The sequence below is a fragment of the Ambystoma mexicanum genome, chromosome 5p, assembly GCF_040938575.1.
Source record: "Ambystoma mexicanum isolate Mex_15411 chromosome 5p, UKY_AmexF1_1, whole genome shotgun sequence".
Classification (NCBI taxonomy): Eukaryota; Metazoa; Chordata; class Amphibia; order Caudata; family Ambystomatidae; genus Ambystoma; species Ambystoma mexicanum.
In genome coordinates, this window is record NC_090930.1 from 295,677,184 (window position 1) to 295,693,995 (window position 16,812).

A 16,812-nucleotide genomic window follows, 5' to 3' on the forward strand; every position below is an offset into this window, starting at 1 on the left:
AGTGGCTGGGCATACATCACCTTTGCAGTTGGAGGGTTTGAGCAGTTTCAAGAGGGTGAGAACCTGGAGATCAGTGACATCCTTGAATGAAAAGAGTGGGGTGTCCTGGGTGGGAGAGTTTGTGGTTGAAGTGATAAGGTGGTTGGCTTTAGTCATGACGTTCTGGTTGGTTAGGATTCTGCTCTGCAGTAGGTCCAATTTGTTAAGCATGGCACTTTGAATGTTTGAGAACCAGGCTTTGTCTTTGGAGATGACCTGCGTAGTGGGAGCCAATGTTTCTAATTCCCTAAAAATGGCAAAAATCTCCTTGTATTCAGATTTCGCATTGGCAATCCTGGTGTTAAAGGATGTGGACTTGACTTGGATAATGGCTTTTTTGTATTGGGTAGCTATCTTGCTGAATTCTTATTTGGTAAATTTTAGGGGGTTAGATTGCCAAATGGAAAGGGCAGTACATTTCAGGGATGGAGTTCAAGTAGTTCCGGGGTGAACCAGGAGTTGGCGTGTCTTATGGATTTAGCTTTTTTTGCTGATCGTGGGGTTATGATGTCAACAACTTTTTTTAGTGTAGAATTGTAGATCTCAGCTAGGGCTGTGCGGTCATTGGAGATCTGAATACAGGTGTTTGAAGACAGGGGTTTCTAGATATGGAAGAAGATTCTCTTTAGTTAACTTGCCTGAACTCTGCGCTAGGGCAGGCGGTAGGGCAATGGTGAGCAGTTTCCGTTTTGTAGGTTTGGGGAGGTAGAAGAGGATAACATGGTGGTCTGTCCAGGGGCACAGGGAGTTGGAGCTGATTGCAGGGGATCAGTTGTGGTCCGATATCCAGTCCAGGATGCAGCCTTTGGTGTGAGTGGGATTTCTGACCAGTTGTGTGAAGCCCAAAGTATCTAATGCTTTGTCAAGGGATTTAGCTTGTGGATCTTTGGGATCACTAAATCCCAAGTTGAGTTCTCCAAGTAGGATAGATTTGGTGGAAGTTATTAAGTTGTCGGATAAGAGATGGAGGAGGTTCTCGCAGAAGTTAACTGAGGGTCTGGGGGAGGGGCAGCTGACAATATGAATAGTGATCGTGCAGTTAGGGGATGCGGTGAGTTTAAGGGGAAAAGTATTGCTGTTGCCTTTTAAGGATGTGTTGATCGGTCTGAGAGGAAGGGATTCTTTGGCAATGAGGGCTACTCCACCTCCTTTCATATGATGGCGGTCCTGATGGTAGATGATGTAGCCTTGGGGAAGGGCTAAGGAGATGGCAGGGCCAGATGCCTCATGGAGCCAGGTTTCCGTGATAGCTAGGATGTCTAGTTTGTGGAAGGTGGGTAGGTTGCACATTTCTAAGGCGTGTGCTGGGAGGGAGCGAGCATTGATGAGGGCTCCTTGGAAGAAACTATGGGTTTGGGAATGTTCATTGAGGAATGGCTGTTGGGCGAAAAGTCGTGAACGATATTAGTCTCAGAGGGGTAGTCATGATGAGAAGGCTGGCAGAGTTGGTAGTCATTGACTTTGAAGCAACACAGTTACTATTGGTGATGTCCAGGATTGGCAAAGCAATTTTCAAAGTAGTAACAGTTTTGGGTAGTAGGGTGTTAGCTGGTATGACGTTCAGGTAGGCTGGGGCATCTTTTGGGGCTACTGATTGTGGGGTTGGGTCATTAGCAATGGGATTGTGGTTGTCAGAGTGCAGAATGCTAGTATCTGGATTAGCATGAATGGCTGTAACAATTTGGCGTGGACGGCCAGCAGTTGGAGATGCTACAGCAGTGCTCTGCGCTGGAGAACATAGGTCAGGGGTAGTGGAAGTGGAGAGGCGAGGTGAGGGTGCAATGAGTACTAGGTAAATCTTCAGAGGGTCATGCGCAGAGGCTGAAGTAGGGTCAGTAGTAAGTGGATCAATGGAGGTGCCAGAGAAGGAGAAAGTGGGAGTGTCTAGGTACAGATGATTGGCAGTTTTGCAACCTTTTCGGTAGTTTAGGTAGGGAGATAATTTTTGTTTGTGGCGAGTGTGTTCTGGGGTGGCTATGGTAGAACCATGGCATGAAAGGGAGAGCATGGAGCACTGTTGTTGGCTGCTAGCCCCATAATGGAAGGATGAGGCATATGGAATTGAGGTGCAGTCGATTGGTTGTACTGTTTAGAGTGGAGCGCGTGACGTGCTTCTGTGCTCAGCTTGGGAACTTGGTCACCCAAGGGGAACGTGATGCTGGTACCTGTGGCAAAGCAAGGGGTAGCAACCTTGTGAGTCTTGGGTGTGGGGGGCTCGGTGAGGTTAATTCTGGTATTTTTAGAGGCTGACACATGGTGGGTGCGTAGGACGAGAAGGTGGTTTCTTGAGGAGATTAGTCTTGTGCATGAAGGGCAGAACACAGGTTTAGTGCAGGCCCAAAGCATTGTTAATCTGCGGGTCAGAATTGCTTGCGGGGGCAAGGGAACAGAGCAGAGATCTGCTGGGTGCATAGGAGTGGGTGTGTTGGAGGCGGCGGGGTGAGGGGTGATGATTCCAGCAAGGCACGCTGGCATGGTGAGTTTCAATGGCAGATGGGGGTTAACGTGTGTGTATTTGCTATGCTCGGCGGAACGACAAGGTGCGGGCGTAATGGCGTGGATAGGATGTGCAGTGTTTGTCAATTGTAAGGGAGGGAGTTGGTGTGAGGGATAGACCTGGTGTGGCAGAAGCATGGTTGATCTTGTGCTAGGAGGTGACAGGGCGATCAACAGGAACCTAGTTGGCACGGGTGTAGCTGGGGTAGCATTGCAATAACGTCTGACTTGCTTTTTACTAGCAAACAATGTGAAGCCTGGAATGTGCATTGTAGCAGGCGGCTTACATTTCCGGTTTTGCAGCGTACAGCAGCAGAGAGCTGCAGAGAGCTCCTTGTGGAGCCTTTTGTCCTGGCCTTGTGGACTGGCCGGCTTCACCATCTGGCTCGGGTGCAATTCGCATCTTAAGCATTTCCTGTAGTAACCAACTAATCAGAAGATTGGGATGATGACCCATCTGCAGGCTGGGCTGGCTGAACACGCAGGTCGGCCCTCTTAGCAAGGGGACTTGTGAAGGCAAAAAATGCTGTTTTCTTCCTTCCGTAATGATCAGGGAGAGAATGGATGGGTCTCGGGGAGACGGACCATCGGGCCTACGCGAACAGCAGAGATCTGGTGATTTTTGCAATACAAAATGACTTTGCACTGCAAAAATACACTTTGTACAGTTCCCTGAATCAGGGTGTGTCTCGGCAGTGGAAAGTCACTTTTCAGCTGTGCAAAGTCACTTTGAACCGTGCAAAAAATTCTATGAATCGTGCCCCAAAAGCAAAAGAAAAACCAATAAAGAAGTATACATAACAGGCTATGCATGTCACAACGTCCAATTTACCACCGCTATGTGCAATATCGCACTGTGCAATACACCTCCCCTAGAGCAAAATTACAAAGAAATTCAATTTAGCACTACAGTCTTAGGGCCCATTTCATGGAATTAATTGCGTAGAAAATATGATACACGCGTGCCATTCTGCGCGCAAACCCCGTTTGTCTATTCATGAAATCAAATGCACAGTACTTTTTCTGGACTTGTGTGGAGCTCACGCAGGGTCAGCATGTCTCTGGAAGCCATTGAGGGTCTTGCATGAGACTCCACGCAGAGCGTAGGTCTTTGCACAGAGTGCTGGGAAGGGAGCGTAACACCAAAAATGGGGAAGAACTCGCTCAAAAATGGGCTTTCCAAGAGATGGTCTGCAGGCAGTCCCTCGCACGCCCACAATTGCGTGATACGAGACATATTCATGGATTCGATCGTGTAACCTCTCAGCCGGGAAATGGCAGCGCCAATCCTTCATACTATCTGCCACCCAAAGGCAGGCGTAAGTACACTTGCATGTAGGATTTGCAGTGCAGAGGGGGGAGTTGTATGTCGGATTTCAGGGTGCGTCACACTCAACCAGGTTTCCGGTCTAGCTTAGGGGTGCGCGTACGCAGTTTAGTGGGTTGAAGGAACGGTTCACGGGGGTCCGCACGCAGATTTCCCAAGTAATTACAGAGTTATGATTTTTCATACGCATGTTGTTGGGGTGCCGGATACAGTTACGGGGGACTCCGCGCAGGGTCCCCGAGATGCAGGCCTGCTTGCGGGAGTCCGAACACACTGTTTGAAGGGTGCATGTATTCATGCGTGGGGAAGCGCGCAAAGGTAGCTTTTCTGGAAATTTTTGCTTTGCGTGTCGGCGTGTCTGGGGCGTTCCTGCCGCGACTTGCGATTACAGTTACTTTGCACGGGAAATTCCAAGAATACGCTGGCGCTCATTTTTCATTCTGCGTGCAGGCTTGTGAAGTGTCCTTCTCGGCACGCGGTCCCTGTGGGATTTCTGCGCACATTTCCATGAATCGGGCCCTTAATTTGCACGACTATTGTGTTTATCCAGCACAGCATGAGATCATGCTCTGACCTCGTCAAACCTGAATGGCACTCTGTAATTGACATTTCCTTAGAAGATGAGACTGCTTCTAGTCTAAAAATTACTTATTATGCAGCCATGAATTTATCATTGCAGTGTGCCTTATGCTAGGTCTTTTCAACGTTATTTCAAGATTTCATCTTGTGATCCTGACCAATGAACGCCTAACGCCTGATTCACCAGGTGTTTTCAATGGGAAAATCCTATTGAAAAACACTTGGTGAATCGGGCCCATAAATTATGCCATGGGATGTTTTGCACAAGTGCGCACCTCTGAAGGTCGTCTGTCACTGTCAGCGCATGGTAGGGTAATTTTAGGACGCAGTGGCCTGATTCATAAAGTATTTGTTTGATTGTAAGCACCCATTGAAAAACACTTTGTGACTCATGCCCAATGTTGTGGAACAAAGGGCCTAATTTACAGAAGAGTTTTATAATGGCAAAACCGCGTTGTAAAACGCTCTGTGGATTAGGCCCAAAGAGACTTTCCAAGGAGTACGATTGGATGCGCAAGTTACAGTTTTTGTAGGGAGACTGTAGTTTGCCTCGGACAATGTTTTTAGTTTTGCCGTCGTTTTCATTGTATTGAGGCCAAGTGCTTGGATTTACTCCAATTGCAAGATAACAGCAGCTTTAATTTCTTTTTAGACCGCGAGCGATGATAAAACGCAATCAAAGAACAGCTCATCCTCTACTTCTTCGTTCACTACATTCATCGATCCCCGGCTTCTGCAAATCTCGCCCCCCACCAGCCCATCCCACTCATGTGAGTAATGCGTAGCAGGCCACTAGTAGTTTAACAGGTGCTACCTGTAATATTGACCTGCAGTAGCTTAGCAAAGTACCACCTGCGAAATTGACCTGCAGTAGTTTAGCAAAGTACCACCTGCGAAATTGACCTGCAGTAGCTTAGCAAAGTACCACCTGCTAAATTGACCTGCAGTAGCTTAGCAAAGTACCACCTGCGAAATTGACCTGCAGTAGCTTAGCAAAGTACCACCTGCTAAATTGATCCCCAGTAGATTAGCAAACTGCTGCTTGCTGAAATTATCCGCAGTAGTTTAGCAAACTGCTGCTTGCTGAATTGATCCGCAGTAGCGTGGGCAAGGTGCTACCTGCTAGATTGGCTCTCACATTCTCTGTCTTCTGCAGCTTGCAGCATAAAATTGGAGACACCTCGACGAGAAAATGCACGAAAGGGTTCTGTTGTCAACGTCAACCCAACAAACATCCGTCCTCAGAGTGACAGTCCAGAAATTCGCAAGTACAAGAAGAAATTTAACTCTGAAGTGCTCTGTGCTGCTTTATGGGGTGAGTTTATATATGGAAATTGGAGAAAATGAAACAGAGACAGAAATTCGTTTTTTAAATTCTATTATATGTGCATTAATTGAAGTGCCGCTAACTGATACCCTTCATGCAAAATTCAAAATATTTAATTCCAGATACATTCTTTTATGAGTCTGTCAATGTGGTTAAACTCTTCATTTTTGTCATATTTGGTATTTCAGACCCACAAGATATGTGTTACCAGTTTTCAATTTTTTTTCATCTAGTGCTAGCTTTTTGGCTGCAGATATCTTTGCACGAACTCTTAGGTTGATTTACATCTTGAGGGCTCATAAAGGCAAACACATCGCACTCCTGTCAGAGTCTGTCACCCAAGCATCTCTACGTATTTCAGGGAAAGGCCCCCACTATCTGTTCATTCTGCATTGCTATCTTCGTTTGCGTGGCACTTTCAGCCAGGGTCCACATCACTGTTCTGTGTCGCTACACCTGTCACTCCTCAGTGACAGTGCATGCGTCCTCCCACTGCCGGGTGTGCCGCTCCTTTTCAGGCGGATCCACAAAGGATCTCTAAGCATGATTTCCTGTAATATCAGTGGCGCAAATTAATTTTGTTATCGTAGTTGATGCGGGTCCCTATTTCCGGGTGGCGCGAGGAGGCGCGGAGCTGTGTGTTTAGTGCAGTTACTAATGTTTCCAGTACAAACATTTTCCCAGGTTGGAATTTAGGGAAGAGTGACCCATGTTCCTGTTGAACAAGTCTGCAATTGACAGTGTATTGCAACTTGACGGTGTGGGATGAGTAATGGTCTAAATGTGTGTTTTCCGAGATCCTTCCCAACTTCGCGAGCAGTATGAAGAAAATGGGAAGAAGTGGCAATTTACCGAAACCTGTAAAAGTCCTTCTCCCTCGAATCACAGACTAAATAATAAAACGGTCCTACTTTTTTCCGTTAACTTTTTTTGCCCTATGAGCACTACAATTCCTGGAATGCTACTCATTGTGAGAACCACAACAGCATATTAAAGGCTCGGATTTGGAAAAGGCAAATGTTACACGCCGAAACCCGTGTCATCCAAGAGCGGCTGAAAATACAAAATAAAAAAACTTTATCAAACACAACGGAATTTTGAATTTGTTGGTCATAACAAAAGGAAATACAACAGCAATTTATCTTGGTTCAAATAAGTGCAGGCACAGTTGCAACTTCTCCTATAGTTTACAAACGGAGTAGAGGAACTCAGTGTCTCCGTAGTGACCTACACTCATGCGACAAAGAACAAACCAGAAAAAGGAAAAAACCCTAAAAAGGAAAGTAATTAAAAAGTAACCCCAATCAGGTCGCGAAGGTACACGCCTATGATATCTCAAAAAAAGTTCCTCAAGGTCAGAAAGATATTTAATGTTACATAGCAACAAAAGCTGTCGCCAGTTGCTAGAGCAAATTCATTCAGTTTATCTGAAAAGTGAGTATCCCACGTTACTACTTCATCAATATTTGGTATACAACTATCCACTGAGATAGATAGTTCAGCGGCTACTGCTACTGCTTGTACAAAGAGCATACCCAAGTTTGAATATGATGTATGGATGTCCTTTTTTGCCACCATTGATGACCCTCTTTATTCCTGATTAATCTAATACAATTTAATTCTGCTGTGAGAACAAAATACTACATGTTATTATTTATAGTTATTATTATTTTATTTGAATTATTGTTTCACGCCGGCCCTACCCAGAAGGTCATGGAAGTCTGGTTTGTGTTTGGCAGGACAGATGAAGAGTTATTCAGTTTTGGAAGGGTTGAGTTTGATGAAGTGGCAGGACTTCGAGGTGGTGATGGTGGAGAGACAGCTTGTAAGGGTGTGGAGTTGTGAGGGGGAGGAGATTTGGGGGTATATTTGTGTGTCAACTGTTGGTTGAAATTGACATATAGGTTGAAGAGGAGTGGAGACAGGGAGGATGCTCACGTGACCCTGTACTTGACTGGCTGAAGTCGGGTTGATAGGGGGCCAATTTCCAATCTATAACTTATGCGCAACCAACATAACTTGCTGGCAAACATGATAATATCAATTCTTTGTGGTGCTGCAACCTGCAACCTGCGGCTGTGCAAACCTATGTGCAATTGATGCCTAAACATGGCAACACCTGAAATGATAATGCAGGGCCAGTTGGTATTTAAAGATGCAGCAGGTAGCAACAGCATTTGAACTGTAGAACTGTTTTTTACACTCCAGAAGTTAAGTCATTTTTCTCAAAGCAGAACTTTCCAGAAACATTGGACGCTATTTTGCTTTCTTACTTTTTTTCTTTTGACCCATTCCTTGGCTCCCTCGGATGTGTTCTACACTTTTTCCAATGTTACCTCTCTCGTGTACAGTGCACCTACATGTAAGTCCCTACATATGACCATTCCTAACATTTGTTCATTTTTGTGCTTCATTGTACTTTTAGGATCCTGATTCTGTGTTTACATTCCTTGTCCAGTTCCTAATCCTCTTGATCAACCACTTAGAAGTATGACTTTTCTTAGCTCCTGCTTCACCCATTCCTCCACTACAGGTTTCCCCACTAGTCTAAGAGTTTCTATCTATTTTTATGTATGAATTTCTTTCCATGGGAAAGCATTGGCATTCCGGCAGTGTAAGGGTTAGCAGTGCTCCACCCACACTCACTCCCACAACCACCGTTCCCTTGTTCACATTCTTTGGCTTCTTCCTCTTGTTAGGCTTGCCCTGCATGAGCAGAACAGGTATTTTTCCATCCTACAGGATGATGCAGGTCTACACACGTCTTTGGTTACTTGAAGTCCAGCGTAGCCCAACCTTTGTTTCCTCTATTCTGTATACTGAAATATGGCTCCATGCTCCCATACTTGTGATCCTTTTCAATAAAACATTATTATTTTCAAGTATCAACTTTATTTTCCCTTTTTTATCCGTTCTTCTAGAACATTTTCTAGTTTATCCATATGTGTTTGGCACCCTCAACATCACCATGCGCGTCACATCCCCCATCTATATTTCTACAAATCCTGAACGAATGTCAATTTGATCTAGTGTGCCCTGTTTGTCATCCATGTACTGGTGCATTTTTTCCTTTTTCTCATATTCTGTTAAATACTACTTTATCTCTTACTCTAGTTAATGCACTCAGAAGAGATTTCTCTCCCTCCGGAACTACTTCAACTCCAAAAAACACAACATCAGTACAGCCCTCCCCTCAGCTCGCCCACTCACACCCCTCACTCCCAAACATTCCAAAACACTCCTACACCCTCATAACCGTCACTGCCAAACAAAACCTGCACACTTCCTGGATGATGTATGCCCACCTCAAGTTGCAACCAATGGCATCTCCACCCTAGTTCTCCACCGGCTCAACAAAATCAACTCCTGTCTCTCACATGGTACTATCCCCACTGTACTCAAAATGGTACAAATCTCACCCTTCCTCAAAAACACATCTCTCAACCCAACGCTCCCTGAAAACTACCATCCCATTACAATTCTACCATACCTCGACGCCAGAATCATGGAAAGCTTTGTATCTACCCATTGCAACAACACATCACCACAAACAACCTACTCAACCACTTCCAATCCGGCTTTCGGCCTGAACACAGCACTGAAACTACTACACTTCACTTCCTCAATGACATCCACAGCATCACAAAGGACACACAGCACTACTAGTATTCCTCGATCTCTCTGCAGCCTTCGACACAATTGACCACACCATTCTACTAGACACCCTAGCCCACAGGATGGATCTCTCTGGCACCGTACTCGGCCGGTTCACCTCCTTTCTCACTGCCAGGACACACTTTGTTACCATGCCCCATTATCGATCAGACCCCCACCCCTGTAAAGTATGGCATTCTGCAAGGCTCCTCCTTATCACCACTCTTCAACCTATATGTTGAATCCCTTGGACAGACCCTTAGCAAACACAACGTAGATTTCCACCAATATGCAGTTGACACACAAATATATTTCCAAATGTCATCCCCTTCACAGCTCCAAAACCTCAAACCCTGTCTCCCCACCATCACCAACTGGATGGCCACCCACTTCCTCAAACTCAACACTTCCAAAACCGAATAACTCCTCATCTGCCCCCCACGGCACACACCAAACCTCACCCCTTGGATCCAGGATCTTGCCACAGACAACCTACACATATCCTTCTCCACACCTGTTAAATTCCTTGGCTTCACCATCAACCACCACTTGTCCTTCACACCCCACATAGCTGCTGTCACCAAAACATGCCATCTACAACTACACCTCCTACGCAAAATAAGTCATCTCCTTCCTCCTGATGACTTCTGCACCGCAGTCCAAGCACTGGCATTCTCTAAACTGGACTATGGAAATGCTCTCCTCACTGAACTCCCTAACAACACCCTTGCCTCCCTGCAAGCCGTACAAAACACAGCAGCCAGGCTCATCCTCCACCTACCCAAACATTCGCACATCACCCCCACTCTTGCCCAGCTCCACTGGCTCCTCATACCCCAGAGAATTCCCATCAAAGGACTATGCATTGTATTCAAAGCCATCCACCTCAAAACTCCATCTTAGCTTCATGACAAACTAAAACCCATCACCCACACAAACACCAGATAAGCCAGCCAACACCTTCTACATATCCCAATCTGCAAACTCACATGCACACAGAAAAAAGCATTTACACACGGGGCGCCCAGGACATGGAACACCCTACGTCTTCAAATACGCACTGCATCGTCCAGCCCCACTTTCAGAAAGAGCCTCTAAACATCCCTGCTTCCCACACATAACCCTGCCCTCCTCCACTGCTGTCACTTGCCTTCCCTCTTCTTCCTACCCTTTCCTGAAAATCTTTTGCACTTTCTTTTCTTCAACACCCACCTTTTCAATATTTGAACCATGTAAGGCGCTCCAAGACCCTCTGGGGAGGACCATAGCTAAGCAAAAACTATAAATAAATAAGAAACCTTCTTAGCGTGAGGACACGGCTAGGTTTTCTTTCAAGCGAACTGAAACCGTTCCTTGAATATGAGCATCTATGTGACTTAACATTGTCCAGATAGTGTCTGATTTGAAGGATTCCCTTCATCAACTTATGCTGGTTTATAGCTGGGAGTAATAGATGGCGGCCACAGCTGGCACCTGGCGCTGCTGCCGCCTCCAGCAGTCCATCAATTCTCCATCATGTGGTCTCTATGGAGATAAAGCCATCCGGTCATTCAATGCAAGATAGTCCTGGATTCCATCTGAGGAGGCAGGTGTTGCTTCTGCATTACAAGGTTCAGTAGGCCAGCCGAGTGTGGATGCATTAGCTGTCAACATTTGCAATGGGGAAAAAAGGAAATGACAGAGCTAGCGAACAAGCAAAGTCCAAATTGTGTAGTCAGAGAAAGATGTTGCGGTCTGTATTTAGGGCGCTAGCACTGTGCGTCATCAAAAGTATGCCTGCTTCCAAAACATACTATTCGTAACCTCAATTTCCATTTAGAAAATGTAATCTGAAAAGCCATGGGCCAGATTGCAGAAACCTTGCACCGGTGCAAGGGCAACGTTTTCACGGTATTAGCACTAGGGCAAAGTTTGCCCTATTTTTAAAAACACTGGGACACATTAAAAAACCATTGCTACTCTACAAGTGCAGTTTGGCATATTAAAAGCACTAGGGCAAAAAAGGTGCATTTTCACAAAATGTTTGCACCAGGGTATCTTTTTTATACTAGGGCAATTTCTGCCCAGGTGCCTATACCATGCCAAACTGCACTTGTCATGGTACAATAGTTTTCTAATATGTGCCAGTGTTTTTAGAAATAGGTGGCAAATTTTGCCCTAGTGCTAATACCATGCAACTTTGCACTTGCACCGTTGCGAAGTTTCTGTAATATGGCCCCAGAACACCTATATTTTCGCTTGTTCAAATTCATCTGCACTGTATTTGCGCTTGTGCTAACACAGTCGCTCATTCCCAATTGTACCATGGCCCAGCCCAATTTCTTTTAGGTGCCCGGATGTCTCTGTGGCATTACCCAACTAGGAAATGACTGAACATGGAATCACATGAATAACAGGGGGACGGGATGTGGGGGACCTAGGCACTCTCATTCTTGGAACTAAATTATAGAAGTGCTGCACCAGCACCCATGCAATTTGCATGGCATTACGCCTAGTGCAAACTGGTATTGGTTGACTGCATTTTGCCATTTGAGCACGTTTGGCCATGATGCAAATACTCGACACAGTTGCAATTGCCCAGTTTCTGCAATGCGAGCTCTGCCTGTCAGCCGAGGCGCCTCGCATCCTTGCTTCCTACATCGTTATCACAACTCCTTCTTTTCTCTCGCGTTCTCACAATTGCGGAATGTGTTTTTAGACATGTATTCCAGGCGTTATCCCTGTCAATCCCTCCTTACTGTCCCCCCCAGCAGTATTCTATTTTATGGAATTTGCATTATTCCTGAAATTGGGTTTGGGAATGCACACCAAATACTGTTCAATATACGTTTCTGACATACCTTTTCCCTTTTTAAACCTGAGAACCGAACCTCTAAATCCATATAATACTGATTATAGCATACAAAAGTGGCAGCGGACTGGTCTTTGCAACGTTGTATAGCAGGTTGCCCCATAGACACACTGATTGATTGGCATTCTCACCCAACCTTGGTCTTTCTGCTTGGCTTGCAGCACGTAAGCGAAAAGAAACCCAGGTGCTTGAATCACATCAGATTACACCCCACTTTCCTAATTAGTCCATCATCTCTCATCAGTCCGGCCATGAGCCAAAGTTTCCAATCTGTACTTGACCTGCTAGCCTGTTCTCTGTTCTGGGACATTCAATGGAGTGTAAGCACATCACTATCTTCATGCGAGGCTTAATGAATAGCCCTTGTTTTTGACTTCTGAGTCACATGTGAAGAGACCACGAACCTGGCTTCATGAGGCGTCTGGACCACATCTATTGCTAGCCATCCCAGACAAATGCTCTATCCTCAGAGCCGATAGACCTAAAGCCAGAGGTGGAGGTGTAGCGATCATTTCCAAATCCTCCCTAGATCTCAGACTAGCTTCTGCAGCCTCACTCACATCCTGCGAGTTACTCACAGCCAAACTACAAACCTCACCCACAACCGCGATCACCCTCCACCTCATATATAGACCCCCAGGCCCTCCTGGGACCTTTGAAGAAGACATCACATCCCTCATCACCGAAAATTCCAAACCATCAGCACAAATCATGATCCTCGGAGACTTCAACCACGGTTACCAAGACCCTAACGATGCACATGCTGCATCCCTAGCCAATGTCCTAACTGAACACGATCTCACTCAACTCATTGTACTCCCCACCCACCAAAAAGGCAGAACCCTTGACTGGGTAGCAACCTACAATTGCAATACAACCTGCAAAGACCCCCAACCTCTGGCATGGACCGATCATTGCATGATCCCTCTTGAGGTCAACACCAATCAGGCACCGCCCAATAAACACCCCCTGGCACCAGCCTGTCCTACCAGGAATAAATGCAACATTACTACTGAAGCCCTACTACCACTGGTCCTACCCACCCTCAATGCTCTCCCAGCCAACGCTGACTTAAACCTGCTGATCAACACCTTCAATGATTCCATGGCTAGAGCAATGGATACCGTTGCCCCCCTGAAAATATGCAAAGACAAACCCAAAGCTCATCTGAACTCGTGGTACAGCCCTGAGCTCACATTACTCAGAAAAGAGAAAGCAAAGGCACAACACACTTGGAAGACTAACCCCACCGCGGAAAACAAATTCAACCTCACAAACCTATCCTCACTTTACAAAAGCGAGATAATCTGCACCAAAAAAGATGTATACAACACCAGGATTGTTCAGGCAGGATCCTCCACCAAAGAATTATTTAAAATTCTGAAGGAACTAGAAAACCCTATTTCACCTCCAGACACCTGTTTGAAAGACAAATCCTGGTGCACCAGCATCCAAAATGCCCTCAACTATACAATGTCAGGACTCCAAACTAAAATTGAGGACAAACGCCAATAACTCTCCAATAACAAGGTCACCAACCCTAGCCTACCCACGCCTAACAATACCAGTTCAGGCTTCTCGTTCAAGAAAGTCACCATCCTTGAAGTTCAAAAAATCATCACCTCCTTGGAACCCTCAAACTGCAAAGGAGATAGCTGCCCTGCACAGATCATAAGATATGCAGCCAGAGAGCTCTCCCCCTTCATCACCAAACTTATCAACCTATCCTTCACCAATAACTCGATCCCTAGCAACTTAAAACAATCATGGGTTCTCCCACTCCTAATAAAAGAATCCCTCGACCCAGCCATACCCACCAACTACAGGCCCATCACCACAGTCCCCTTCCTACTAAAAATCCTAGACAGAGTTGCCTACATCCAAATTCAGGAATACTTGGAATCCAACCAACGGTTAGGAATACGTCAATCTGGCTTCAGACCTCAAAACGGAACAGAAACCGCCCTTGTTGATCTCAAAAGCCAGATTGATGAAATTAAAGATAAAGGCAATGCCACAATCCTACTCCTACTAGACCTCTCAGCGGCCTTTGACCTGGTCAGCCATGAAATCCTTTGTAATCACCTTGCCACCGCAGCCCACTTCTCCTCCTCTGCCATCACATGGATACAATCCTTCCTGGCTAACAGAACCATGCAGGTTTTCTCTACAACAGCTGCAGCAGACCCCATCCCCATCACATGCGGGGTCCCACAAGGATCCTGTGTATCCCCCACTTTGTACAATATTTTTACAAAGCCTCTATTTGACCAACTGGACCATCTGGGTGTCACCTACACAAATTACGCAGATGACACCCAGATACTCCTCACCATCACAGGCAATTACCAAGCAGACGCCGCCCGGATCAACAAAATATTCTCCATCATTCAGGCATGGATGACCTCGCATGGTCTCTGCCTGAATGATGAGAAGGCAGAGCTTCTCATCGTCGGCTCCACCAACACCCTAACTAAACTTAATCCTAGCTACAGTAACTTCACCATCGATGGCCACACCATCCCTATTGCCAAAAGCGTGAAAACCCTTGGCTTCTATCTAGATGCCAACACCAACCTCACCAAACACACCAACATGACCGCCACAGCCGCTGCCTACACCGGCAAGCTCATTAGGGCCAGCAGACTATTCCTATCTCCCAACAGCTGCCTCACCCTCGCCAGGGCCCTCATACAATCCAAACTGGATTATTGCAACAGCCTGTACCTAGGTGCTAATCAATCCATACTCAACAAGCTGCAGGTAATACAAACTAACGCTCTGCGTGCAGCCCTCAACATTCCTAGACGAGAGCATATCTCCGACACCAGGAAAGCCTGCAAATGGCTATCCATACGCCAAAAAAATTGATTGAAAAACCATCTGCCTCACGTACAAATCCCTCAATCATCTAGCACCACCATATCTAGCTAACAAATTCACCATGAAACCTGCTACCAGATCCACCAGATCCTCCAACACTCTATGCTTGACAGTGCCCAGATTCCACCTAAAAAGAGCTGGAGGGGCAAGCTTCACAGTACTTGCTCCCCAACTCTGGAACACCCTACCTCTCAACATCAAAACTATCGAATCATTCCAGACCTTCAGGAAGCAGGTCATCAGCTGGCTCCTAAACAAAGAGTAGCCCCACTAACACCAGACCTTACACCCCGTGCGGTAACTGGTTTAGACATTGTATTTATATTGTAAATTGTATATTGTGCGTATTGTATGTGCACTGTATATTGATAACTGCTATTGATAACTGCATTTATATGTATGTATAGTTGGACACAGTGTGAATGTGGGGGGGCGTCATGTGTGGAAGCGACTATGGGGTGTTGGCTGGTCCCAGATCTGGATAGAGGTGAGGAGATGCCCGTGCGCCCCACGAAGATAGGAAATATGGAAGTTTAGCGCTTCACTTCCTAACAGCTATGCCAACTAACCAATTAACTAACAATTTCAACCCTCTGCATACACCCCTAAAACTCTAACCAAACACAGCCACAAACCTATAAACACAACAATCCGCACAAACTTCACTGCACTGCAACAACAAAACAAACCACACATAGTCTCGCACAACAGGACATGACGTCTGCCAATCGGAAAACACCCCAAGGCCAGCCAACGGGGTTAACCGGGTTGAGGCTGCCAACAACACATCACTGCTCTCTTGCACCTTTGCAGCTTACCCCACTAACTCACCCCCCCTTCCCTCCTTTTTTTCAGAGCCACCAGAACACCAGGGGACCATTCCGGTGGTGATAGTGCGCGGTACAAATATCCTTTAACATCAACATTAACATTAGCATTCCCTAATTTCCCTCCCCACCTTACGTTCTAACCTCTCCTGCACAAAAAAAATACATCAAAAAACAACAAATGAAAAGTTCCTTTAGCAACCACCTTTCAGTTAAATAATAGAACAAACAAAATCTTATAGACTCCATCGACTTTACATTTTTCAGTAAAGTACATAGACTCAATAAGATTTTCCAACATTTCCTTTAGCATTTTGTGTTACGCTAATAGGAATAATGTGGCGTTCATCCCCCGTTGCAGGGACTGGAACGGGGATAACGGCCCGGCTGCCCAAGTTATTGGCCCAAGCGAAGCGAGTACGGATATTTATGGCTCCAGACCATTATCCCCCATTCCAGGCCCTGCAATGGGGGATGAAGGCCATTAGCACCCCGGGTTCCCAAAGCGCGAACCCGGGCAGTGTCCCGCTGTAGGAAGGAAAATTATTTTCCAAGATGTCCACCCCCTGTCCATGGCAGCCTGCAGAAGACGAAGAGAGAACCCTATGACCATATTACCACAAGCACATTTTTTCCCCTTTCAGACCTATCCCACTTTCGAATAACTTTACCACATAGCCAGTCCCAGGTTGACATGGCCACTTTAACCCCATTTGTCGACCCTCATGGTCATGGCCAGTAGCCAGATTATTCGGGTCATGACCTTATGCCATGACCTGGACAATCTGGCCACTGCCCATGGCCACAGGCTATTCCTCAGTCACCAAAG

At 46.0% G+C, this 16,812-nt stretch overlaps 1 protein-coding gene across 4 annotated transcripts in view; it reads left to right on the forward strand.

Moving 5' to 3' along the window:
* Positions 1 to 16,812, forward strand: part of NRK (Nik related kinase) — a 1,461,188-nt gene that overhangs the window by 1,201,636 nt on the left and 242,740 nt on the right. For all 4 annotated transcript variants that reach the window (XM_069612728.1, XM_069612727.1, XM_069612725.1 and 1 more), the window contains 2 exons: positions 5,094 to 5,211; positions 5,598 to 5,756. In XM_069612728.1, the coding sequence (XP_069468829.1) occupies positions 5,094 to 5,211; positions 5,598 to 5,756 (277 nt within the window). The remainder of the gene's footprint in view (positions 1 to 5,093; positions 5,212 to 5,597; positions 5,757 to 16,812) is intronic.